Source organism: Atractosteus spatula, chromosome 3 (assembly GCF_055471065.1).
Source record: "Atractosteus spatula isolate fAtrSpa1 chromosome 3, fAtrSpa1.hap1, whole genome shotgun sequence".
Lineage (NCBI taxonomy): Eukaryota > Metazoa > Chordata > Actinopteri > Semionotiformes > Lepisosteidae > Atractosteus > Atractosteus spatula.
In genome coordinates, this window is record NC_142708.1 from 19,826,459 (window position 1) to 19,854,076 (window position 27,618).

The 27,618-nt window shown below is 35.6% G+C and overlaps 2 protein-coding genes across 2 annotated transcripts; both read left to right on the forward strand.

Moving 5' to 3' along the window:
* Positions 1–219: 219 nt before the first annotated feature.
* Positions 220–5,827, forward strand: nudt12 (nudix (nucleoside diphosphate linked moiety X)-type motif 12). Its single transcript, XM_088911556.1, has 7 exons — positions 220–274; positions 1,386–1,612; positions 2,281–2,852; positions 3,713–3,880; positions 4,469–4,582; positions 4,764–4,963; positions 5,383–5,827. The coding sequence occupies exons 2-7, from the start codon at positions 1,407–1,409 to the stop codon at positions 5,491–5,493; spliced, it is 1,371 nt and encodes a 456-aa protein (XP_088767682.1). The 5' UTR covers positions 220–274; positions 1,386–1,406; the 3' UTR covers positions 5,494–5,827.
* A 5,579-nt stretch (positions 5,828–11,406) lies between these two features.
* pdzph1 (PDZ and pleckstrin homology domains 1) lies at positions 11,407–27,106 on the forward strand. The gene is made up of 12 exons (XM_088911978.1): positions 11,407–11,464; positions 12,314–14,881; positions 16,277–16,477; positions 17,919–18,083; positions 18,605–18,706; positions 19,690–19,800; positions 21,110–21,288; positions 21,894–22,051; positions 22,254–22,296; positions 24,649–24,835; positions 26,183–26,318; positions 26,811–27,106. Exons 1-12 carry the CDS (start codon positions 11,407–11,409, stop codon positions 26,908–26,910), a joined length of 4,008 nt encoding a protein of 1,335 aa, XP_088768104.1. The 3' UTR covers positions 26,911–27,106.
* Positions 27,107–27,618: the final 512 nt, after the last annotated feature.

The window sequence follows — 27,618 nt, forward strand, 5'->3', positions numbered from 1 at the left end:
TGAACAGTACATGTTTAGAAATGACATTTTCAGAATTTCTTGAAGGCTGATTCAGACTTTGGAGTGGGTTGCCAACACTTATGCCTCAGTAGATACAGGTAACTACTGGTATCATTAGAAGTAATGAGGATCCACCCATTCCATATTTCCTGAAGTTCAGCGCCATATTTTACTGTGATTAACAAATAATATTCCGCTACTACATTTCCCATCATTCACAGTTTCCCAGAGGTGACTTTACAGTACTGTGAATTTTGTCATCTCGCACATTTAGGTAAGACAAAGATTTTTTCATAGAATAATAATAATATTTCATTGCATTTAGAAATTCTAAGTGCTAAGTTGTTGTGTTAATATCTAAGAAAGCCCTGTCTTTAAATAATTCGATTATTTGTCCAGATAATGCAACCGAGATTACAGATCTTCAGGTTTTCTTAAATAGCCTTACGTATTTATGGATTTTGATCTACAGATTTTTTTTAATAATGAAAGCAAGTACATCCTCTTTGGGTATATTGATCGTGTTTAGGTACAGTACCTTCAGAAACTGGCTCTGTTTCTTGTATTAACCTTTACAAATTCTGATATATAATCCACTGCAGGTAGTCGTCTCACGACATCATAAAATGTGTAAACTTTGTTATAAAAAACTAGTATGAGCTGGGAAATAATTTTAAAATAGAATTTTTGGCGCTGAAGAATAAATGTTTAAATGTAAAAAACGGGTTCATGATTTAGATATGTCCCAAGGTTTACAGACTTTTAAAATGTGCAGACTATTACTACTCATTCTGGATCTTGTTTAAAGCCATTACGACAGTTGCCCCTCCGTAAAAAAACGTTTACTTCCATGGAAAAAGAGATACAAAAGTTTTACTATAGAAAGAAGTACTATAAGTGGCTGCTCAGCAAATTTTACATAGCGTATTCGTATCTTAAAATGTAAAAGATCCATTGCCCAAGTACAAGTCTTTAAATGATTTTACGTCATCAAGAAGCGACTACTTTTACATCTAAACTGGACTTTTGAAAGGGTTGTGCGTTTTCAGCAAGAGATACAGTATTACGAAATGAAACGCATTGAAAATATAGACAAACTACAGTGGTGTAAATGAAGCAGATATTGACATAAAATTCATAATCGTCTTAGATCTTATTGTTAGGAGTACCGTACAAATGTATTATTATATATTCTAATTATTATTGTTGTTAACATTGTAGCTATGATCTTTTAAAGAATGTTGTTTTAAATCATGTTGTTGGATTGTCCTTCTTAAATTAGTAATGGATTTTAATATTTATTTTATCCACAATCTACAGTATGTTCTAGTGGAACACTGATGTAAAATGTTATCAGATGCATATGATTCACTTTACATTGGCAGATCAATAGACTGGACAACACAATGGCTGGTAATCACGCGAGCTCACAGGAGGAAATGGTTGCACAGTTTCTTGATTCTGCTGCCAGAGGAGATGTTGCCAGAGTTTCTGCTATGATTTCACATTCAAGCTCCCTGTTAAACGAGAGTGGGGATAATGGCTGGACTGCGTTAATGCTTGCTGCTCGGAATGGACATTTTGAGGTGGCGAAAACTCTCCTTGAAAAAGGGTAAATTAGCCTAATCCCAGACATTTCGTATTAATTTGATTTGCTCAGTCTCTCTAAAATAAAAATTTTCAGTTTAAATTCTCAAATAAGCAATTTTTTTAAACGTAAGTATTGTAATGTGGTGTTTACATGAATGCAGTCCCAAAACATTACATGGAGGTGAATGTTATTTATTTTGTTGCTGTCAAACACAGGACTACTTTAATACAGTAGTTATAATTAATTACACAGCCCAATAAATAAAACCAGGTACAGACATGTTAATATACTGTATATGAATGTATAGAGACAGTATTTACTTATTTTGAAAATAACTGGGGAAAAGAACTTTGTATCTTCTACCACAATATATTATGATGTTATTTTTCCTGTCAAATTTAATATGCTGAATATTCTATGATTTTAACATATAGATTTCCAGCAGATTTAACCAAATCACTTTTAATGTGATTTTTTAAGAACATTATTTTGAAAATAAAACATTGTATTAATTGCAGAGTAGCTCTAAAGGTGATGTAGTGACATCTGAAACCCCGTGCCAGCTAAAGTCCATGTGACTTTGGATCATACTCAAGTGAAAATGCTGCTTTTAAGAACTCATATGTTATGTACAAGACTAAGGTATCAGTCAAGGTGTTTAAATGTTGAAACTTTTTTTCTTCCTATAGGTGCGACAAATCTTTAGTAAATAAAGCTGGTCAAACCTCACTCGATATTGCCATATTTTGGGGACATAAGCATATCGTTCAATTACTGGATAACGCTAAAAGTGGCGGTAAACATTGGTTTCTTTCCAGTGCCACTGAGGAGCATGAAAACTATTTCGGCAGAGCGTTGCTGAACAGACTAAGTGAGAAGAGGACAGACAGCAAGTGGCTGAAGTCCAAGCAGTGCTGCCCGAGCACTGTGTATATCCTCTTCTCAAATTTAAATCCACTAGTTACTCCAAAAGAAGATGAAGCGTTTTCCAACAAGCCAGCTATTAGACTTTGTAGGCTGGGGCTGGAGTCTGTAAAAGGACTACTCTCTCTGCCAGGCACAACTTTGATTTTCCTTGGCATTGAGAAGCAAAAACAAATTACTTCCCCTTCTGCTCTAAAAGATGGAGATGACCCAGTTGCTTGGTTTGCCCTCAGCATAGATGACGTTCCCATCAAACAAATCAGACAGCAGCACGTAAACTCTTACTTTCTTCAACCACCTATGCCTGGACTTTTAAAGCTAAATGAGGAGGAAGCTGGTGAGTAAAGTACTGGTCATAACAGGAGCAAATATTTCCCAGATTTTTTATTAAGGTTTGGTTTCTATGCTTTTCTCACATTTTCTTCAGAATTTGGAGGATTTTGTGCATTGTAGGAAAATGTAGCCATTTGTTAGTTGTCTGGTCAGACTACCTTAATTAATCGGATAATTATTTCATCTGTAAAAGTGATATTATTTTCCGTAACAGATGGATGTGTTGTTATCACAATTGCTATGATGTAATATGAATGTGAATGTGATGAAATAATTGATTATTTATATCTACATCTGGTTACAAAGATATTGCACACTATACTGAAAACAATCCTTTTTACAGTGTGTTAGTACAGTATGTACTGTAGATGAGGTAATTTAGTCCTGTTCAGAGTAAAGACCAGCTGTTCTTTCTGTGTTGTGTTCAGAGGAAAGGAGCAGAGAGCTATGTAAAACAAAGAGAGAAAGACCACTTTTTTGTGTGGTAGGAGGGAGAATATGCACTGTTTGTATTGGTTAGTGAGGGAACAGGCTGTATTGCATTGCACAGATGGAGAAAAAGCAAGGGTTCTTAATTTGGTGGAAATGGGGGTGGGTGATATGTTTTGTTATTCTGTTGAGTTTATAAATGATACCTTTGCTATATTGTTTTTTAAGCTTTGACAATACAGTTGGACAGCTGTAACATCATTATACAGTAGTCTGTTTGATCTGAAATGACAGTTCAGATACTTCAGTCAATTCACTAGATTAACATACAGGAGGCAGCTGTCTCTTTGAGAATTGAGAGTGTACAAAAAGTTTTTTCAAAATACTAAAATACCAATGTGGAATGGTAAAAATATAATGTACTTTGTTTCCAAGGGGTTGTTGCACAAGCTAGATCAGTTCTTGCTTGGCACGGCCGCTATAGCTTTTGTCCAACGTGTGGAAGTAAAACACGGGAAGACGAAGGTGGCTACAAAAGGACCTGCCTGAACGAAGACTGCGAAAGTCTCCGAGGCATCCACAATACCTCTTACCCTCGAGTTGGTGAGAGCTCCTTTACCAGCATTAAAACTTGGTTTCTAGTTTTCACTTTTTCACTGATCATCCCACAAGCATCGATCTCGTATTATTTTTTCATTAATGAAGTCCATGCTGGCCTGAAATAAAAACATTGCCTTCTTTGGTACTATCAGTGTCTTTTGGTACTGTCAGTGTTTGTCTATTACTTGATGTAAAAAAAGATAACTTGTGTTTCAATTTCCTTATGAGTGTGGCACAGTGGTTAGCATTGCAGTGCAGGGGGTTCAGTTCTGGACCTAGAGTATTGTCTGCATGGAGGTTCTATATTCTCCTTTGTTTGCATGTGTTTACTTCAGGTGCTCCAGTTTCTTCTCAGAGTCCATAATTGGCTCCTGCGAAAATTGGCCCTGGTGTGAGTGTGGTGTCTGTGTTTGTGTGTGCCCTGTGATGGACTGGCATCCTGTCCAGGGTGTATTCTCCCTTGTTCCCGTTGCTTGCCAGCTCCGCTGTGACCCTGTATTGGATAAAGTGGTTAGAAAATGGATGGAATTTCCCTGTGGTTTGTTCGTGCACAAATTGGATCACTTTCATTTACTTTTCCTTTGATTTTAGATCCCGTTGTTATCATGTTGGTTGTTCATCCAGATGAAAATCAGTGCCTTTTGGGCAGAAAAAGAGTATTTCCGCCTGGAATGTTCTCATGTCTTGCAGGATTCATTGAGCCAGGTATTTCTTACTCTTTAGCAATTAATTGCAAATTTACTTGCACATGGGCTTCTCTTTCGTTTTGTTGTCTGTGTTGTCAAGTCTTAGGAATAACCAAAGAGTGAGATGTGTAGCATGTTTGTATGAAATTCACCACAGAAGGTTTCACAAATAATGCTGTTTTTTTTTTCCCTTGTAACAGGGGAGACTATTGAGGATGCAGTAAGAAGAGAGGTAGAGGAGGAGAGTGGAGTCAAAGTCGGTCCAGTGTGTTATGTTTCTTGTCAGCCTTGGCCAATGCCCTCCTCTCTAATGATTGGATGCCTGGCTTCTGCTACATCAACAGAAATTAAAGTTGACCAAAATGAAATAGAGGAGGCTCGCTGGTTTTCACGACAACAGGTAAGAAACAAGAATTATTTAATGCTTAAAATGTTTTTACGCACACATGTAACACGCACAGGTAGCTGAATGACTTTATTTCCAATTTTATTTCACTGATATTTCATGAAGTGGAGTGGCAGCCTATAATGTGTTTATGTGCTGTACTATATAAACAAGCAATGTCAACGTAAGCAATGAAGAGACTTAAGGAAGCATTTTTATTTTTAATCCAGGCTTTTTTTTTTCTAAATTTAATATGTAATGTGCTCTCATTTTGACATTACCTTTAAAGTACATGGCATTTCTAGTTAATTTGAGATCAGGTTAAGAGCTTTCCCCAAGTTGGAAGTCAGATTATTTCCTAGGTGCTTTCAATGTCTATTGCACATTTCTTTAAAAAGACCAGAATATGGTTATAGTGTTATTCTTTTTTCCAGGTTGTAGATGTTCTTCTGAAAGGTAACCAGCTGTCTTTCTCTATGCCACCTAGACAAGCCATTGCACATCAGCTGATAAGGCACTGGATTGGTGTGAATGCTAACCTCTGACCTTCACAAAGGTCACAATGCTTAGTTATAGATACGAATGACTCTAATTGTGCTCCTGGTTGTAGGCTGAGAATGTCACGGTACTTCTGTGTCAGGACAAAAAAACAGAAGTAGAAATGTAGTTGTTTTAAAAAAGCTTCTAAAGCTCATAGCAAAAGTCTGGGTGAACTGATGTATACACTGTAAAATGAAAGACTTAAAAAATTAAGTTTAGTTCATTAAGGTTCCAAATATTTTATGATTAATGTTAATGTCTTCTAAACATCAAAGCACTGCTTAATTAATGTACTGTAGAAATTACAGAAATGTTTAAAAATTGTCCAGTTCCAGAATATGGATAATGGCAAATTAAACAAATTGTAAATAAATGAAAGTCTTCTGTGTCCTGCTTTGAAATGCTGATTGACTTAATTATGTTTTAATTGTATTAAATTTTAACTGTTTTAAGTTCTCATTAAGAGTATGGTGTGATAAATTATAAATGGGAAAATCTTTATGTGTCAGTATAATTTTTTTTTTACAGAAATGAACAGATGGTTCATTAACAGCTTTAAAACTGGTCAAGATGTAGCTTGTGCCCAGTGAATTCTGTTTGAAAGACATTGTGCATTGTACATTACATTATATTTTAACTTTGCATTTCCTTTCTGCTATACTATCCCGAAGTGGACAAAATGTTATTACACACTCTTACAGCAAGCAGAGCACAGCAACCTCTTGTTGTCGTTAAATTAGGATTGCCTCACTTGACTATAGGATTTATTAATGTCACATGAGAACCTGATGTAATATACTGTACACGAGTGTTATGTGAGACTAAATAGTTTTTCAAGTTTGAGATTTTATGTATAAGTAATGTTTGATTTAAGTATAAACCAACCATATTATGGTGCATAAGAGGAAAGCTGTTGTCTTGTCAATAATCTTAAACACAAGGTCTCAGCATTTAAATCTTGGGGAGCACAAAGCTGTTTACAGTCTTCCACTGGTGAGAAGACATTTGTTCACTTAATTAATCCAAACTTCAAACTAATCCAAACTAAAATGAGAGGTAGGTATGCCAGTAGGTACTGTATGTATGCCAGCCAGGTGATTTAGGTTGAACAGATTTGTCTGGCCTTTGTACTCGACAAACATCAGCTGGTGAGGTTTGTCGTATGTAAAGAGTTTCTTCTCAGTCGGGTGTTGTGATTAGGTCTGATACACCTTCCAAAGCAGATACAGTGAGGTAAATGCAAATTAAGAAAAAAATATTTTTTAAAGTCATTGTAAGAACATACTCAAACAAGGATAACTACTTCGAACTGATTTATGTTTGAATCCTAACTTATAAATCTTAGTGTGTAGTAAAGATGATTAATGCAAATAGCTCCAATCCCCTGGGACTGTCTTACTTCTAACATGAGCTTACTGTGACTTGTTCACATATACCTTTCATCAGCATTTGTAAATGCAACTTCTGAAAAGATGTACCCTGATGGGCAGCAGTCTCTTTGAAAACAGTTTTTATATTCTATGTTTTGAAAAACAATACATTTTGGAAAAGGACAAAATAATTGAATACCTTGTGGTCAACAAATTATGGGTTCATGAATTTAATGGGTTTTAATCTTATCCATATCTATTGGGAAGGTAAGTAATATTCAACATTTTTGTCAATAGTTTCTTTACATTTAATGACCACAGTGTATCTAGATACTGTATATACCCCTTTTTTACTTTAAGACAGGGCAATGTGGTTCTTCTTATGCATACAGTAACCATCTTGGTTTGTTAACGGTAGGTAGAGCATCACCCATAGTTCATGGGATTATGCCTAATAATCAGCTTCAAGGCTTTAGAACAAAAATAGCATCAGTAAGAAGTGGAGCAGACCTAGAGAGACAAACAATACTGATTCTCCTTTGTAACAGATACTTCACGACTTATTTTCAACTTTGTGGTCCTTTTGTACAGTAGTTAACACGCAGTGTCTGGGAGCGTTGTTGATGGTAAGATGGCAATTTCTTCAGTGTACTTTCTATTAGCATTATTTCTGTGCACTGATAATATAAAGGCTTGTAGCTACAGTACATTTACATCCAGCACAGAAGAATGTTATGCTTGTGTACAGTATATAGTCAGCTTTACAATTAACATATAAAAGCCTACTTTTCTCGAGTTGCTTTGTGTTTTTATACTACAACTAAAATACATATTATCAACTATTGTGTTCACATACACCAAAAACATAAAAAATAATATTTTCCTATTAATATTTTGTAGTATTTGTGGTTGACTGCTGTTAAATGATCATATAGACTTTTTTCTTCAATGCTATTTGCTATATGCAGCTTGTTTAATATTAACAGTCACAGGGCTCACTAGAATAGTCAGGGTTCCTGAACAGTTTATTTAAATATGCTGGGTTTCCTGAAAGCCAGATACAATGACAATGAGCTGTTTTTTAAATAATTTGTACAGGTGGTAATAGAATTCTAGAGATTTTTGAAATGTGATAGGAGATGCTGATTTTAATATTATGAATCTTTTCAGTCAAATTGTCACCTTCATACTGCATGTGATAAATAATTTCATTTTCTTAACAAGTTATTTTAAACCAACAACATACACTAGTTTTTACTTTTTTAAATGGTGTTTTAAATGTTTGCAAAGATAACTCATAAAATACATATACTTAAATATATTGTAATTGTACATTAAAGTCTGTGAAAAATTATTTCAAGAATCAAAAATAGTATAAACAACATTTTGTTAACAAAATATAGAGGAAACTCTATAATTAAATACAGAGGAAACTTTTAGTTCCTTGGTATAAGATCCAGAATTATTCAATAAGTGGGAAAGTTGTTGTAGGGACAGATTGCAGACACAATAAAAAAGTAAAAAACATGGAGTTACCTCTAAGGAAACCTTAAGGAAACCCTTAATGTTCTCCAATACTCATGAAAGATGCATTTCACACTTTTTTCCGATATGTCTGTTTTATGGTTTTGAAATGGAAGAAATCTTCTGAAGTCATATATTTATATTTATTATTTTGAATGCATTTAGAATATTTTATGATTTTCTAAAACAAGAACTGTTTTTAGAAAAATGCTAGGTGGAAAAATCTTTGATGGTTTCAAATGCAGGAAAGAATTGCAGCAGTAAGGTTTTCGCTAAGTAGATCTTAATAGCAAATAATTCACCAAACAGTTTTTTTCAAAAGGAGATGTAATGTACAGTATGTGTTTTTCATGTGTTTTGCATGTAAAACAGTGTGGGTGTAAAAAAACATCTATCTGCACATCTGAAGCAAATACGACTGTTGATGAAAGCTGCCATGTTTCAATTCAATTAGTACAACAGTTCTTAAGAAGAAGATTTTGAAAGATTTTTTTACAAATGTGCAGGTCAGGCCACTGTCTTAGTTGATGCTGAACAACAGTGTTTGTCACAGATTAGTTGCTTATCTTTTTCCTGGATACTGGCCATGTTTGAAGTTGCACAGCTGTCTAGTCTTCAGTAAGGTCTGGAACTCAGGGGAAGAAAAAGAGAAATACTTATAGTTACAATATGGTGTGCTATGCTGGGAAGCCTAGTAATAGACTAGTAGTGGATTCTGATTGTTTATAGTATATTTAAGACTATTTTATGGGTTTAAGCTTGATACTGTAAGTCATTCAAAGGAAAATTAAGTACATATTCTATTTTGAATCGGGTGACCATTTTAGAAATTATTCTAAATCTATGAAAATCTACATGTGAATCCATGTACTGTAGGTGTGCTAAATACTGTTTTTTCTACCGTAAGGGAGACAGCCCTAAGCATGAAGAAAGCAGCTTCACAGCAGGAAAAGAGGAATGCAGTTTTCTATCTTTCTTCAGCATTTCTCTAAAGACTTTAAACCTTCTATTTAGTTTCATGAGCAGTGACACGAACTGCAAATGTAATTTATATACAGTACATATATATTTTCATTTATTTTATGTCATCTTAGCTAATAAAAATAGAAATATAAATGACTGCTCATCATTCCGAAAATTTTATTTGAAAGGTTACGTTCTTTAAAAATAGCACTTCTCCATCAATGACATTTTAGGAAAAAAAATGTTTAAGGGGTGAAGGCATCTCTGTCTGACATTTTGACTGTTTTTGAGTCTACACAACCCAAGGGTATTTGATTTTTCTTAAAGGTTTTATTCCAAAATGACTGTGGCAAAATAAATGCTAAATTATGCTTGGTGTTATTTAGGTACCGCACTAATTACAAATCAAAACAGATCAAGTGCATCCTACTGTGTCCTTCTACAGATAAAAAAACTGTAAAAAGCTTTCCACCACAATATAGAGCCTATAATAGCTGTGATAATCTTACAGGGCTTTATGTTAATAGCATAAAAAACTCAGTTATTACACTCAAGTTAATATGAATATATGAAATCAATTGATTTTTTTTTTCAATAATAGTACCAGGTAAACCAGGACAGATGTATACATGAATAATAAATATCTCCACTCCAGCTGCCAAAACTGCAATAAGACCTGTTTCCCATAATCTTTTGTAGAAATATTTCTAATGGCTATGCACTTAATGCATTATTATCGTCTATTGTTTCCAGTGTGTCAAGGGTACACAATCTATTGAGATCTTACAAAACACCGAACCATGTCAAAGTGAGGCTTTAGATAACAGATGACGAGATTCCACAACCATCCCCATGGGTCAAAGCATCTTGATATTTGACGTCTATGAGGGTTATTGCATTAGCAGTGCAATATGGCCACCATTCACTCCATCCTTGGGGATTAAAGTAGCGGCACAATTCCAGTCTCGTCCACTGATCTGTGAAGAGCACAGGCAATAAGCCAGTTAAGTGATGTGCCAAGCCGAAGGCACACTTTGGAGGGGAAAAAAGTACATGCATATTTTCAGCACGTGTTCACAAGACTAGCTGTCTACTGATAAAAGTAAAACCACCTTTCAGCCCATTAACAGAGCTTAATTGCTTTGCACAGCAACGTTTGAACATCCTTGGATTTCATTATGGCGCTAAGAAGAACGTTTTACAAACTTAAAGGCTGTGCTAAAAAAAGAAGAGCACTGTGGCCGCACGAGGTGAAAAGGAGAGTTGCCAAGATGTTTTTTTTTTTACTAATTAAAGCTTGGGTTCAGCTGGTCTCTTGAAAACCACTTTTAATACTAGGTGGTATTTATATTAATTAATTTGCTGTATCATTGTGACGGAATTAATCACACACAAAAAATGTATTATGAATTATTGTTTTTCCTTTGAGCTTACAAAATAAGTCTTTTTAAACATGTAAGCTTTATCATATACTGTAAACTAAAATTAAGGTATGGGGAAGTGTGTATGTTTAATGCAACATTCCTCTTAAGGACTATGACTAACTATTCATCTTAAGGACTACGCAAGGATATTCACTTGAGTTTCTCGTGTCTAAAGAGGCAAATGCCAAATACTGTTATTTTATTACAACATGCTGCAGTGGGTGACTTGTCAAAATGGTCCATCGCTCAACAACAAAACAGGTCCTGCTTTCCATAAGTGGCAACTTGTAACAAAAACAGGCTGTGAGATTCCCCTTTTCTGGTAAAAAGATAATATTGTATGACTGCAGTTTTTTACAATCTATCACTTTTAAGTGGTTTTAGAACAAGCACAGTCATTGTGTGTGTCCTGTGATGGACTGGCATCCTGTGCAAAATGTATCCTACCTTGAGCCCATTCTCTGCCTGGTTAGGTTCTGGGTTTCTGACTCACTGTATTGGACTACGTGGTTATTGAAAATAGCTGGTTCAACATTTAGTTTCCGAATCAAAGAATCAACGTGAAAATGTTTATATGTAGGGGTTTGCCCTTCTTGTTACAGTATGTTAATCCCTGGGTTCTGTGGCACAAACAACAATGAGCAAGAGAAGGAGGAGAAACAGCAAGAGAAGGAAAAGCTCCAGCAGTACAAAATGTGAGTGCTCTGTTTAAGATGGTTCTTAGCAGGACTCTGAGGTTAAGCCTTTAATGACTGTCTGAATCAGCATTCATTAAATGGAAGGGCACTGATTTGCGCACATGACACCCACACTGGCCCACAAGAAGCACCTCTAATGCTAAAGACGTGCTTGTAAAATTCCATCACGTGAACAATTTCAAGATTGCTAAGAATCTCAAAGCAGAACCTGTGAAATGCCTTAATTGATATTATCCTCTCTCTTCAAACAACAGTCGTTACTGTTCAAGCAGTGTTATTATTCATAGTGTATGTATGCGTGAAATAGGATCAATTTATTTTATTTTAATCTTTTCTCTAAAACTGTGGGTTAATTCAGTTATAAAATTATTGATGTAGTTTTGAGTCAATATTAGTTTAATGAATATTATATTTGAATACATTTCAGGTATGTACATAATATTAGTTTCACATCTGAGATCTGTGTTTAATGAACTGTACACAATTTTCATACCCTTTTAGAACACATGATGTTAATGTTTCTGTCCATTTTCAATAATACACAATTCTTCAAAGATACTTATAGCTGTAAAACATATTTTACAGCCTTATTTTATGTCACTTACACTTTTGTCTTATAGGGTTATCTTTTCCCTGTAATACCTGTATATTTGGTCATATTTTAAAATTACAGTATGTAAAAGCTTATATCTGTTAGTTCATATTCTTCACTGCATGTCTGTATGCTAAAAGAAATGTGTTTTACAATGTTACAATCAAATATTCACTGACAAAAATTAAATCATTGTATATTTACAATTGTTTTATTAAAACAGTTCTAATATGACACTTTTCAATAACTTTCAGACAGCCACTCTCCATTTCAATTTCAATATCATAGCAGTGAACCCATAAATAAAACGACAGAATACGAAAATGACAGAACTTCAGCCGAAAAGGGGGAAACAGATACAGCACATAGAGAAAACTTTGTACTGGAAACTGATGATGAAGAGGAAAGTGAGCCTCATTTCCAACATAAAAATAAAAGGTTTAGCCATGACACTCTTCAAAACCACTGTCAGAACAAAGACAAGCACACAGTTCCACCACCAGATGAGGAGAACAAAAAAGGAGTTAAAATAACAACGTCAGTGACAATAGATGATCAAGAACTGTTGACGTCTGGAAAAATAATCTTCCAGCAGTCCCATGAACCCACCGATAGAGAAGAAACCAACAAGACAGTGACAGTCACCACCACCAAAGTGAAGTATACTGTTTCTAACTTAAAAGTGGAAATTAAAGAAGTGCTCCATTCAGATGACCCAGATGTAAAGTCTACTTTTATAGTCAAAAACAAAGAAGGGAAGAGAACAAAAACTTGTGTTAGCAGTCAATGGAATAAATGCCCTTCTCCTAACAATGATGTGCACAATCAGCCCTGCTCAGTTAATACAAATATAAATTCTACCATACACAGCCAAGACAACAGAAACCAGAAAAGACATACCTTTAATCTTAGTATCACTGAGATAAATACAAACTTTGCAGAGACTGCAAAGAATTCCATCAAGTTTGAGGAGGACACAGAATGCTATAAAGGCTGCTGTGAAGATCTAAATAATAATAAGTACAGGTTACATAATCATCAACTACACAGGGACTATAATGACATAGACTACCCAGAAACGGAGGGCTCTTGCAGTCTTTACACATTGTCTGACTGCAGCCTTCACTGGACAGAACACTCAGCTCCTGAGACACTATGCACAGAGGTAGTATCAGAGATTCCTCCACCTCATGAGTTCGCAGACGAAGATGAGACATTAATGGAAGACCTCACAGGGGACATGGCTTCATGTGAGATTGGAAACTGCTATCACTCAGGAAACCAGGCAGAAGCAGCTACTGCTCTGGGTGGATTTACATCTTCTGAGGGCACAAGATACGTTTTTGACTCCAAATGCCAATGCTCTTTGGATAGTGAACAGAGTCCTAACGCAGAAAATTTCTCTGAATGTGATAACTATGACCCCTTATTGATGGGACCCAAAATGCCAATGAGTAGGTCCAGTTTTACAAAACATTTTATCCATAATCATGAAGGGAAAACTTGGATGAGAAATAACAGCATTGCCATTTTAGAAAGCAAGCCTATTTCATCCTGTTACTTTGAACAACAGTCTAAGAGAAGAAAGACATTCCCAGAAACTGCAGATTGTTCCAACAAAATGCAAGACAGCTTGCCATTGTACAGAGAATCTATTTCTTCTGGCACACTTTCCTCCTTTTTTATGAAAACACTTCCATTTCAGTCAGGAAGATCAGGGAGGTTTTATTTGGAGGATGAGAGACCTTTTAAGTTTTGTGCAGAACGCCGGAAGTCTTCAGAGAATGGCACATGTCATTACCCGGGAAGGAGTGCATTCGGTATCCATAAAACATTTCCTTTAAACCCTTCTTTGTCAGGGAAAAGCAAGAACCCGTTTTATCCTTCTGAGTCTGAAGAGAGCACAGATGAGGTTTTTGCAAAATTTGGACATCATTTCCATGAGGAATACAAAGAAGATGAAGAAACTGTTATCTTAGAATCAAATTCTCAGATCAATTCATGCAAAGATATAGTTGATGGAGACTGTTACCATATCGGAACTATAGAGCAGGGTGAGTTCACTGAGAGTGGCTTTGATGAAGAGATGGTCGATGTCGATGATCATAATCTTGAACTTTCTGGGGATTTCCATATTACAAGAAAGGATTTACTTATCCATGTCACACCTCCTTCCCGAAGCTCCTCCATTGAATATATTAGTGATAAAAGCCATGTCAGCACTCCACTTAATGGACTTGAGGATATCACAGAGATACCAGAATCTAATCTGCATGAGAAAGGCAATCCTGACCTTGAACCAAAGAAAAGACGAGGTTCAGTGATGACAGTTATCATAGGAGACTCTGAGCAGAGATTTATTCAAAATGACAATAAACCTCAAGAGACGTCGGTTCCTGAGAGGAATCACAGAGACAGCTTAAGTACAGTTTATAATTTTCCATCAGTGTCCCCCATTTTAGATGTTGATGAGATGGAGGCGGACAGCAACGGTGATTCACATGTTGAAATGAAATTGTCCTGCCAGAGCTCTCTTGCACTTGAAACAAGTATGTCAAACCAGGCCCTCACAGAGGTTTTAGAAGAGCAGGTATCCACGGGACCAGCTGAAGGAAGTCAGGAGATATCCAAGAATACAATAACATTGAAACAGACCTCTGAGCAGTGCAATGTAAGCCCTTTGGATGAAGATCTGAAAGAAAATGAGAAAACTGAAAAAGAGGACACTATGACTGTGCCAGAGACATGTGGTTCCAGTTCTGATTTATGCAAGAAAAAGATGCAAAAAGAAGATTCAGCTGAGAAGCCAAGTGGCCCAAAATGTAAGTGTTTTTTTTCTGATTGGGAATTTTCCACCCAGTTCTAATTAATTCTGATGGTGTTTTAAAATAATTTATGATTATATAAAATGTTGAAAATTAAATTTCAGATATAAAGATATTGATTAATTTGTTATATATTAATATATATATATTTCAGATTAAAGGTCCATTCCTTCACAAAGAACAGGATTTCTTTGGGGGACTCTTAGCAAGTCAAAAAAGGACAAAATTGTTTATACTATAATATGTTGCTTGATATGATGCTTTGTCATAAATAATGGTTTCTAATGGTTACCTAGAACATAATAAAGTTTAGGAGGCCATTTGGTCCATCTGGTCCATTTGGTAGTTAGTAGCTTATTCATCCAAGGATCTCCTCCAGCTGTCTCTTGAAGGAAGCCAAAGTATCAAGTGCATAGGGTTAGCACTGTAGATTGTTCCATACTCCTACAATCCACTGGGCAAAGAAGTGCCTGCTGTTCTCATTTTAAAATGACATCCTCTTCCACTTGTGTCCTCTGGTTGGGGTTTCACTGTTCATTCAGTGAATACTTGTATCAGGTTCCCTCATAATTTTCTGTGTTCAGTTGTAAAGATCACCCTGTCAGTATAGTTCAACCTCTTAAGCCCCAGAATATATCTGGTTGCTCTTTACCAAGTTCATTCTAGATCAGCAGTATCTTTTTCTGTAACATGGTGACCAATATTTTACACACTATTCTAAATGAGATCTAATCAGTGCAGGCTACAATTGTAATATAACATTCCTGGATTTCCGTTGTACATTATTGACTTCATAGTCTAAAATGTTAGCTTCTTTATTGCATTCACACATTGTCTGGAAGATGTAAAGAATGTCAAACAATGTAAACAATTCAGTTTTTGTCATTGTGCATTTATAGTTTGTTTTTACTGCCTGTATGTAAATTCCTGCACTTGTCTACATTAAACATCAACTGTCAGATTTATTCCCATTCTTAAAATTGTATCTAAATATGCGTTTCTGGCAGTCATTTAAATTGAATAATTTCCTGTCTTCCTTGGTAAAAGCACAATACAAAATAAACTTTTTGTAATACTGTATATGATAAATACATGGTAATTTAAATAAATGTTAAATGAAAATAGTAACAGTATGTTAAAAAAATTATCTGTTAAAGCAGGTTAATCTGTCTGTTGAACATGTCCTTAAGAAAATGTTTCTTTTTTAAAATACTGAATATTTCAGTTTAAATATGCCTTTCTTGGCGTAACTCAGTAAAAAAATAAAATTAAAAAGGAATTCTATTTCCATATTATAAAGATTTTCCAGGCTCATCTTGAGAGTATAATTCCCTACAATAACATAATTACAGCTTCGTTACTTAGAAACACCTGGTTTCCGGTGTATTTCAGCACCCCAAGATAAGAAAACAGAGGTCAGAAAGCACCTGAAGCCACCTGCAGACCCGGTGCTGAAAGACACACGAGCTTCAGAGAGCGCCCAGGAAGATGAATCTGATCACTGGGCCAAGAGGCGCAAGCTGTTCAAGGAGAGCAAGCAGTGGAGCTCAGCCGGAGGGAGCTCAATCACCAGCAACATCACTGAAGAATCAGGTTAGTACAGCTCCCAGTCTGTCAGGGGCTGAGCAGACCACCCAGTCAGCACCAAGAACTCATCATCAGAGCGCAAAGGAAGCAGCCTCACAGTAAAAACATACACTGTACCTCCCCTGGGGGCGACACAAGGCAGGATACACACTGGACAGGACACCAGTCCATCACAGGTCAGATACATTCACACTCACTGCAGGGGCAGTTTTTACAGAAGCCAAGTAACAAATGGGCATGTCTTTGGACTGTGGGAAGAACCCAGAGGAAACCCATGCAAACATCGAAAGAACATACAAACTCCATGCTGATAGTACCCCAGAAATTGAATCCAGGGCTCAAGCTATAACCACTGTACCACTATGTTACCCCATATTCAAAAGAATTTCCCCCCAAAATGGTAGAATTATCCAATTACTGTATTTCCGCAATGCTTCCACATATACAGAATGCTATACATTTCTGCCCTTTCAATCAAATTAGACTCTACATAATAAAGTAAACCAGACTAGATGTGATGCATCATTACAAAAAAGTTACCTTCCAAGTACAAGTGGGCTCATTTTATTTTCAGTATAAATTTTAATTTATGTATTTAATTTTCGATATACAAGGAGTCACTTTATTATTACAGGATTCTATAATTATACTGTATACATTTTCCAGATTTTATCAGGGAGAATGTGTCCCGAAACATAACTGAGGAGAACGCTTTTTAAATGTTGTAGTGGCAAAATTACTACAATATATTGTATTCCTTCTGTTATCAAAATTAATTTCTAATCTAAAAAGAGGATATTTCACATTCATTTAAATTGGCAAAAATGTTCTGCTCTTCTTATGATGTCCTATTCAGTTAAATTACAAATGATCTGTACATAATTAGTGAATACTCAGGGTCAGTCAAAATGCTGTTGACAACTTTGACAGTTTATTACAAATTAATTACTGTGACAAAAAAGGTTTCAAACGAAAGCATAAATATCAAAGTTTCTAACAGTTACCTTACAATCCTTCACCATCTGTGGAGGAGAAAGCAAAACTTTAGTAAAATAATTGGCATTTATACTTGCCAAAACATTTTGACTAACACTGTATGAATACTGTACTGTAGGTATATTTATTCTGAAATTATTTAAACCACTATTATTGCATACAGAGGTCATTCAACTAATTGCATGACTTGTCAAAGTAATATTCTGCACCTAAAATAATTTGGGATTGCCTTAGCTAAGGGGGGATGAATATTGATGCAGTTAACATACAGTATTTTAGGTTTTGATTTTTCTCCGTACTTTTTTCTGTTGTATAACTACAGTATATACTATATATTCATTATTTCTTTCACCCATAGAAGTGTTCAGTTTGAGCATTTACGTTTGGATTAAAAATATGTATACAACATTTGTAAGTTGACACAATGGGACGCCTCTGTGCTTGGTTCCAGTGAACTCGGAGGACACTCGGTCAGTAGATCTGGCAGCACGGGAGAATGAAGACAAGGGCTTTTACACAGAGACCTTCCATTCAGCCTCCTGGATCTACAGAGGAGACGATGTCAGCCCAAATGACAGCCCCAGGTGTCTAAGCAAGAGGCCTCGGCCTGTAGCAAGTATGGACAAAACCGACTTCGCTTTTACAAATACTGTAGATATTTCTACTAGAGTTACAGAATACTTTCTACAAACGCTTTTGTCCTCAATTATTATATTACAATGATTATCAGGATAGTACATGTCAATAAGTATTAATGTAGACATAGTGATTAAATAACATCATATAATATACATTTGTGAAATTTTGAACAGGTCACTGAGTACTTAGTGGAATGATACTTCTGGTTATGAAAATGTTTTGTATTTCTGATACTTTTTAGTTCACTGTTTAAAGAATATACAATAATATTTATATTTATGTGTAAAATCCTGTGGAAATAGTAAAGCCAGTATTATCTGCCATGCATTGTTCAAGAATTGTAGAATGGTAATTATTTATTCATCATTCCACTAGTCTCTTCCTCTGCTCAGTTACACAACCCCATTTGTAATTCATTTCAGACGTCCTTATACCCTTGTAGCATGTCCAAAGTACTGCTCGTGGCCTAACTGATTTCATATTTTGATACACCTGCAGTTCGAGAGAGAACTGTGAGAATCACAAAAGGAATGGGAGACTATCCTTGGGGATTCAGAATCCAGTTCTCGAAGCCTATCTTGGTCACAGAAGTTGACACAAGTAAGTATATTCTGTCAGGTGCCCTTCATTGAAGAGAAAAGGAAAATCGGATTAAATATCAACAAATTGTTAAAGTAGGAGGAATGTTAACACATAGATCCAATATCGTTATTAATTCCAAAGACAAAGACAAGTCATTTTTAAAATGAATTTACAATAACAGTGCTACATGTTCATTAATTTAAAGATCAAATCTGTAAATTGCTACAGTATAAGGGGAATGGAGAAATTTGTTCTAGCTTTGTTCCTTGAAAATGTAGAAAATTAGTGTCTCACTAACAGCAAAATATTGTGCGTAAATTACTAATTTAAATAAATATTTAGGTAATGAGTGGTGGTATTATAATACAATATTATAGAACTTTTGTAGCTTTAAACTATTCAAATTTTATATCAAAGAGTGTCAAATCTGGCAGTGTTATTTTTAAAATACTTCCAGTTTATGTCTTCTAATGTGGAGTCCTAATGTGGGGACCATTGTGAGTTATACAAATCTGTTACTTTGTTCAGAAGAAGATAATATTTGTTAATTATGTTTAAATTATTTATGCAGTAGGTGCAGGTCTCCAGTGAAATGCCAGTAACTTTCTGAGTGTCAACATAAATATGGCCACAAGGTGGAGCCGTTTAAACATCTGATACTTATTGTCCTATTTGCCTTTTTATCTTACAAAAGGCCAACCTCTTCTCTTCAGATTTACTGATTGTTTTATGTTTAGTTTTATTGAAAAGGTGAGAAGAAGTTTTAAATCAAATATAAAGGTAGCAGCTTACCTATGCTATCGCACAAAAAATCCAGGCATAGCACACTTGGGCTTTCATGACCCTCCACGTTAACATCCTGCAGTGAAGTCCATTACATAAGTGGCTTCAAACGGGTTCCGACTTTGAGCATTCCCTCTATTCCCGAACCTGTCCTCAAACCCTCAGTGCTGTTCGTGTTTGTAAACCTGTGACCTTGAGTGTGTCTGCATTGGTTTCAGATGGGGCCGCGGAGGAGGCGGGCCTCCTGGTGGGAGACATCGTGATGACCGTGAATGGAACAGATGTCACCAGTGTCCCACACTCTGAAGCAGCCGATCTGGCCCGCCAAGGTAAAACAGCCCAGAACTTCAGGTTTGGTGCTGCAGGGCTTGGGTTTCAGTTGTGTAATCTTCTTCACTGTACAAATCTGTTTAGGAATTGGGAAACACAAACCATTTACAGCATATCTTAAAGTGAGATTTATAAATACATGTAGTGCCATGCACATAACTGTATAGGTGTGTTTTTGACTGTACAGCTGTGCTATGAGGCTTCTTAGGAGCTTAGTATTGCCCAGAGATCACCATCTGCTGGTAGTCTGTGTGTGCTGACAGCTTAATAAGCACTCTAGTCCTTTTGCTGATAAGGTCATGAGGTTCCCTTCAGAAACAGCAGCTATATTTTGAATCCCTGGCTGAGACTGTCTACCTACCAAAGATATGAAGTGCCATCAGCAGCAGGAGTCCTCTTAGTCCAGTGCTGTATAACTCTATTTATTCACCTTGCTTCAGCAAACACAATGGTTGTCACACTTACTTGAGCTCATCACCTACTGTATAACCCAATATCACCTATATTGTATATAATCCTATTTCACTGGTCAAAGCTATTCTATAATTATGAGCCCAGAAAAGAGTGAAATGCACTTTTCATATAAAAAACAGAATTAGAATTACCTTTTGATAGTTATGAAAAGTGACAAATAGTATTTATACATTTCAATTTATTTAACCTATGACTAATGTTAAGTTCTGACTGTTTTTTAAAACAACATACAGTAACATGAATGCAGCCCCTAAATACAAGAATTAAATATACAGTACCCCATTGCCCTCTTGTTTTGTGCAGCCAAGTGAATATTTTCTTAAATTAGCTTTAAATCTGAAAATCTATCTACGCAGTGCATGGTAAAGTCAATGTCATCAGATATTTAAAAATAATAGGGCAGCACAGTGGTGTGGCAATTAGCTTAGCTGCCTCACAACTCTTGGATCCTATTTTAAGATCTGGTCTGGATCGCCTCCTGTGTAGAGAGACCTGGTTGACCCAAATTGTGCACCTGAACTAATTTATGAATTTACCATTGCAAATGCTTGGAAATTTATGCAATAAATAATATTTGTGTTTTTACAGCCTTTTAACTTAATTCATCTATAAAAGTATTCATGCTCAACATTCTTTCATTTGTAACTCAACAAAATGTGAAATTTGAAGGGTTGAGTGCTTTCACAAGGCTCTGTACCAAGTTTAACATAATGTTCATATTCCTGGCCATTTTTTGCTATTGTTGATTTCATGTGTGAATTTCTAAAACTTTTATTTTTTCCTCTTTATACTATTATGGTGTTTGACCTGTTCCTATTTTCACTTTCTCTGCAGGGCCAGACACTCTCACCTTAGTGATCGGTTCTGACATCAGCAGATGCCCCAACACCCCCAGACCAGCGTGTCGGGGATATCTGCACAAGCGCACACAGTCAGGGTTCCTGAAGGGCTGGAGAAAGAGGTGGTTTGTGCTGAAGCACGATGGTTGTCTTTACTACTACAAAAATAAAAAGGTATGCAAGATAACGTCAAAACCAAAAATATACAACTCATAGTTTGTTAAACAGCTTATAGTGATACAGTCATAGTGAGTTGCTTTTCTAGGCTTAAGGAATTTTGAATGTCATTGTTAAAGTTTATAAATGTCAGGTGAAGGACTAACTGGTGTGCCACTAGGTGGCAGTGTGTATTAGTGATTGCAATCACACACCTTCACAACTGGTGGTGTTGCTTCGATGTGGTCAGAACTCCATTTTATGTTGTTCTGATTGTTGGACTTTTTTAAAATAATAGCAATAAATCCGCTAATTTGTGTCATTAGCATATTCCAGTGTCACCTCATTTCAAATAATGACCCAAGAGACTAAAAAAATAAGGACACAACTCAAAGTACAACAGGCTGTAAAAGTTGGAATGGTAATTTGTGTGAAACAGGTGTTTATTTGTAAGAGTGTGAGTGTTTTATCTGTAATTACATTATTCTCTCATCTGTCTGTTTTATCTTTCTTTTTATAAGTCAGTTAGACTGTAATCAAAGTAAAACAGACTGACTATGTTAACTAGAAATAGCACAGTTTAGGTGTTGGAAAATAACCTGAGTTGTATTTCTGTTGCCCAGGATGAAGGGAAGTGTCGAGCCCTGGAGTCAATGAAGTTAGAAGGGGCTGAAGTGGGGCCTGATACTAGCCTGGGAAAACCATTTGTGTTCAAGTGTTGCCCTGTCTCTGGGAACCGAGTTTACTACTACTGTGCAACATCAAACCAAGAAATGAAAAGGTAAAGATGAGATACCTAAAGATAAGTACATCATGATGAATCACTTATAAAACAGAGAGAGCTGTGCCCAGTAATGTCACCTTACTTCGGATTCTTATTCATTTTGCCGATGAACAAAGTCCAAAAGGTGGATCATAACTGCGGCTCTATGCATCTGGAGTGTTGCTCTGTAAGAAGGTGTCTGTTATTTTCTCTGTTTCAGGTGGCTGGAGGCAATGGAAAGAGCTGTCCACCCTATCACTCAGGTACAGTTTCATGCACAACTTCACTATCTTCCACTATTTTCCCATGAACACAGCTTCTTAAAGCTGTGTTCATTAGTTAGTCTACATGAGTGCCCCTGGCTAATTTGTTTGTTTGCAAAATGAGGTTTACAGTATATTATATTTAGTCTTCATTTAAATTGGACAATTAGAAAATAAAGCAAATTGGTGCCTGTTTTCTTACATTCCAAGGCTTAGGGTCTCCAGACAATAAGCTAGAGCTGAGTGTAGCCTTAAAGAGACTAAAATGAGTATTAACAGTACAAATGTATTCTGTATTGGGTGACATGTTCTGTGTCCAGCTTGATGTATATGATGTATCTTGTAGAATAGGCCTAACACTGTTCCGTGAAAAGGCCTCGAAGGATTTATCTATGTTGAAAAATAAACCTTTACTAACACTTTTTTCATGAAACATTATTTTGATATTTGGCTTACAAAACATATTTCTAAAACTACTGAAGCCCTACAGTAGAATGAAGCAGTTAGTTTAGAACACACTTAATGCAGCAGTGTTGTTTCTATAGTGCTCATGGTAAACAGATAGCCCTGAATGGTGTCTCAACTTTGCTTTGCACATTTCTAACTGCTTCACCCTTACTCTTGTACGCCTTCTCTTTTTAAAGAGCCATACCTTTGTTATAGTGTAATTTAAATCTGAAGCTGTGTGCCTTGCGGCATGCATCATAATGTTCACAAATACATACCTATTTCTTGTTTGACAGATGTTGCGTCACCGGTTTTAAAAGGGGTCACGAGCTCCAGTTCTCTACAGGCTTATGATACCCTTTGTAATATCTTCCCCAAAGAGTTTAAATAGTACAGTATATGAATATTCCTGATATAAATGCACTGTATTTCTCAAGTGTTTCAGTATATTATTTAATATTATAAATGTTTAATGCAAATTATTTCATAATACAGCAGTTTCCTCTTTGACTGTCTACTGTTTAAAAACAGGGCAATTATTCAGAACTAAGAGAAGTACTGTGGACTTGTGTGCATTAAGTTTTGTAGTTAATTTTGTATGTTGCATGTCATATTATTTCAATGCATCTCTCTTGAGAACGGATCCTTGTAAAAACCTTACAATACTAATCATATTCTCTTCTTCAGCATAATCACAGATCTGATAATCTAGTCTCCTTACCTTGATTCTTCAGATTTCATAGGTGTCTTATGTCACTGTCTTAGTATAATATCCATCTTTCAGCTAATTCAAGAGGGACCTTATCTATAGCTCTGGACAACACTGTCTTGATGCAGCATCTCATTGGAGCAATATCTCATTTTTACCACAGGGGGTCCTTGTACTCCTTCGTACAAAAAGACTTTCTTCTAAGAAAAGCAAAATAGGACACAGAGAAAGACAAACTTAGATATTGCATCACTTTCACGTAAGGTAGAGAAAAAACAGTTTATTTAAAAAAAAATCAGTGGACAAATATCTACTTTATTTGAAAATTATTTTACTAAGAAAACACAAAAGGATCTGTTTAGCCTCTGGAAAAAATGATCAGTAAGGACATCTTAAAAATGAAGCAGGTGTGTACAGGTCGTGCAGACTTTCGAATACATGAACAGAGAGATATTAGCAGCAGTCTACAGCTCAGAACATTCATTTCAAAATCTACTTGCCAATTTTTAAGGACTTGTCAGAGTCTTTCTGGCTTCCTGCCTCCCCTAATTAACTTATTTGTTGCCTTTTCCCCTATATACTATGCAGTTACTTTACTGTGCCAACATTTCAAGGCGTACAGTTTGTATCATGATGTGCAGTACCATACATCTTTGTTTACCATGATTCAACATTTATTTCATAGAAATGTGTTGCATGTTACGCTGTCTATAGCATATTATGCCACTGTACACTTATACTTAATTGCTACGTTCTGTTGACTTTGTTTTGTACATAGATTGTCACAGTACACCAGCAAGGTACTGTAGCAATATGTGGAGCATGTATCATGAAAATAAATTGCTGCATGGAGTTCCTTCCCACACGTAGATAAAAGTAAAAATTGCCATTGTTTTTGTTATTAATTTTTTAAACCTGTAATGTTTCAGCCTCCTCTGAAAATTAAATCTTTTTGACAAGTAAATAATTATGTCTTGGTTTCGGTATTATTTACCACCAATAGATTGCACATGTAAAATAGAATAGTTATTTATCTGGGTGACGCTGCAAAAGAAAGTGCTTCTTTCCTTTTTAATGACTGTAGTTTAAAGCCTTATAATCCACATAATAGAAGGTTTACAAATAAGTGGTTAAAACTGGGGCAGTTGTTGCCAGAGTGATACTTAAGACACTACTAATACTGTTTTCTCTTGTAGAATCACGTGTGGGTGGATGTCTCTCGACATAATGCCAGCCTTCCCCCGCTGGCTATCAAAAATCCTGAATGCCTTGGCCTTCTTCATCAAATGGACAAAAACAAGGATGTGTGGGTGCAGCACTACTGCATATTAAAAGATGGATGTCTCTATTTCTATACTGGCATTCGTTCAACTCATGCTTTAGGTTTGTATTCGAAATGCAAAATGTCTCCACTATAGAAAATGCCAGCAAATGAACCAAATACTAAGCTGATTGTTCCAGAACAGTTATAGTAATACACCTCGATCTTTTTGGTACTCAGATGTAATACATCAAAGGAAGTTCCTTGTTGTCCAGTTGTTACTGAATAGAGTGTTAGTAGACCAGTAGGTGGCACTAGTCCCACTGTACCAAAACATTTCAAAATCATTATCATTACCCCAATCTATTGACAAGGGGGTGTGGTGCCATAGATGGTATTGCCTCTGAGTCAGTTATTGAACTGATTTGGATAGTGTGGACATAAAATACTGTATCTGTGATGCTGAAGATATTCTGAAGATATTTCGATAGAATCTGCAGTGCCCTTATCAGGCTGAAGCCAGTTTGCCTTGACTACGTTTTATCATAGAGTCCCCTTTATAGTTTGACATAATGTGGCAAAAGACAATGGCATTGTCAAGATTGAAGACAATAAGCAAATACTAGAATTCTAGAAAAGAGACATACAGTATACCATATCTGTGGATGTGGTAAAAAAAAGCAAATTCAGTTGGGGATGTATGAAGTTTTAAGGACAGTATTCATTGGGGTTTTTTTAGTAATAACCTATATACCAGATCCAAAACCTAAGCAAGATCAGGTCTAGTCCATACTGAGAAAGAAGATCTCTTTGGTGGTGTTAGGGGACCAGTTGGTGGCCTCTTTGCATTACACCAGCATTTATAAAAATCACTACACTCCAGTATGGTAAGCCAGGGTACTGTGCTGCAGGAAGTGTCACTCCTTTATTTTTTCATAAGAGCAGAAGGTTTAACCCTACTGCCGTGGCTGAATTCCCCGTGCGTCACCTACCTAAAAGTTCTCCCCAAAATTCAATTGGTTCAATTCAAACTCTCACTTCTCCAGTATGGTTACTGGCACTAAATGGCAAACACACTATGTACTGTAGGTACTGTAGTTCAGTGGTGGATGAAGCTGGTACCCTCTTGTACATAAGATTACTCTATGATCCTCTGAAATGTAAACCAGTGCCATACAATATATACATGTAATCAATTATAATTTTAAAATATATTTATATTTTTCACGTCTTTTACTTTTTCTAAATGTATAACACTATACTGCACATCAATGTAAAGCTCATTAATATGGAACTAACTAAATGTTTCACAAGTAAAATCTTCCACTCCAGTAAGGATCCAGAAATTACTCAACTGCCTGGAAACCTCAGTGATTTTATTTATTATCATGGTTATTTACTTAATACCGCTGATGTAAACATTAACCTTACTGTGCACGTCCTTACTCTGCACTTCTCTCTTACTACAGGAGGAATCTACTTGCATGGTTACATTGTGAGTGAACAGCCATTTGGATCCAGAAGGTCTACTATTGAACTGAAGCCCCCTTCAGAAGAATTTAAAACCTTCTACCTCTCTGCGGAGAATGCAGCCGAAAACAAACGGTAAGAAAAGTTTTGGTAATTAGCAGGGATACCACCTTTGAAACATTAAAAAAAAAAGGCCTTGTCATAATAAAAAAAAACATCCTAAAAACTTACATTTTCACTATGGAGATGTGCGTGCTGATTAAAAGCAAAATTCCAGAGAAGGAGAAAATTCAAATTAATACAGAGGAATCTCTTTCCTATCTAGACAGATATGACAGGCAAACAACATATACTCTAATAATCTTCCTAATTACGACCTATAAATCTACAAATTTAGAAAGCATATGCTTAACATTTAGGGATGTATAATCTTATTTTAAGTGCTTAGGAAAATTAAACTATTGTATAAGCCCATATTCTGCTGCATTGAAATGCCCTACAGATAGTTTTAATAATCATTTTTATAATGTTATTGAATACTGAAGAGCACTTTTATAATAAGTTTCCATTCATGGATAATAAAGGAAAATAAGAAAATTGAATTACTTTTCTACTTTGTTTTCTCAGCTGGATCTTAGCGCTAAGAGCCTCGATAAGCAAATGGCTGCCTTTACATCAGGCTATTCAAGACTTCATGAATCGCCCACCTGAAGAGACCAGAATGTGAACATGAACAGCAGACCACACTTTTCACACAGCTAATGCTGCTTTCTTCAAGTGCATTGTCTCTTCAAAGTTCTTGTTTAGACTGAGACACATTACCTTTCGGCTTTATATAACGAAACTGTAGATTTTATACAAATGTATTTGTCTCATATAAAATACTTTAGTTCTAAAAGTATTCCACATACTATAATTCATACATTTGGTACAAGTATCACCTAATGTCAGTTTCCCATTTTTATATATTTTTCATTGATGTGACAGTCTATACTTTAATTTGGGTAGTAAATTTCATTTTAAAATTAAACACCTCAAATGTTAAAAATATGAAAATATATAGGTTAATAATGTATTTTACATACAAGAATCTACTTATCCTTCTAGGAAACGTTTTATAATACTTTTACTGTATGTGTTTTTTTAATAAATAGTGTTTATCCATTTTCATTCCTATTACCAGTCTTTTTGATAGTTAGTGAACAAATATAAATATCAAAAGTGTAAATTGATGTACAACATAAATTATTCAACATTTCTCATTTATTTAAACTTGATAGAAAGTTCTAAAAAATAAATCCTTAAAAAAAGATCTAAAAAAATAAATGTTGAGACCTACTCCCTAAAATATTTTGCCTGGATTAATCCAAAACTCTGACCCACTCTTCCACTGTTAATTCTAAGCATTTACAGTGAAACTTTTCTATTGCTTAAA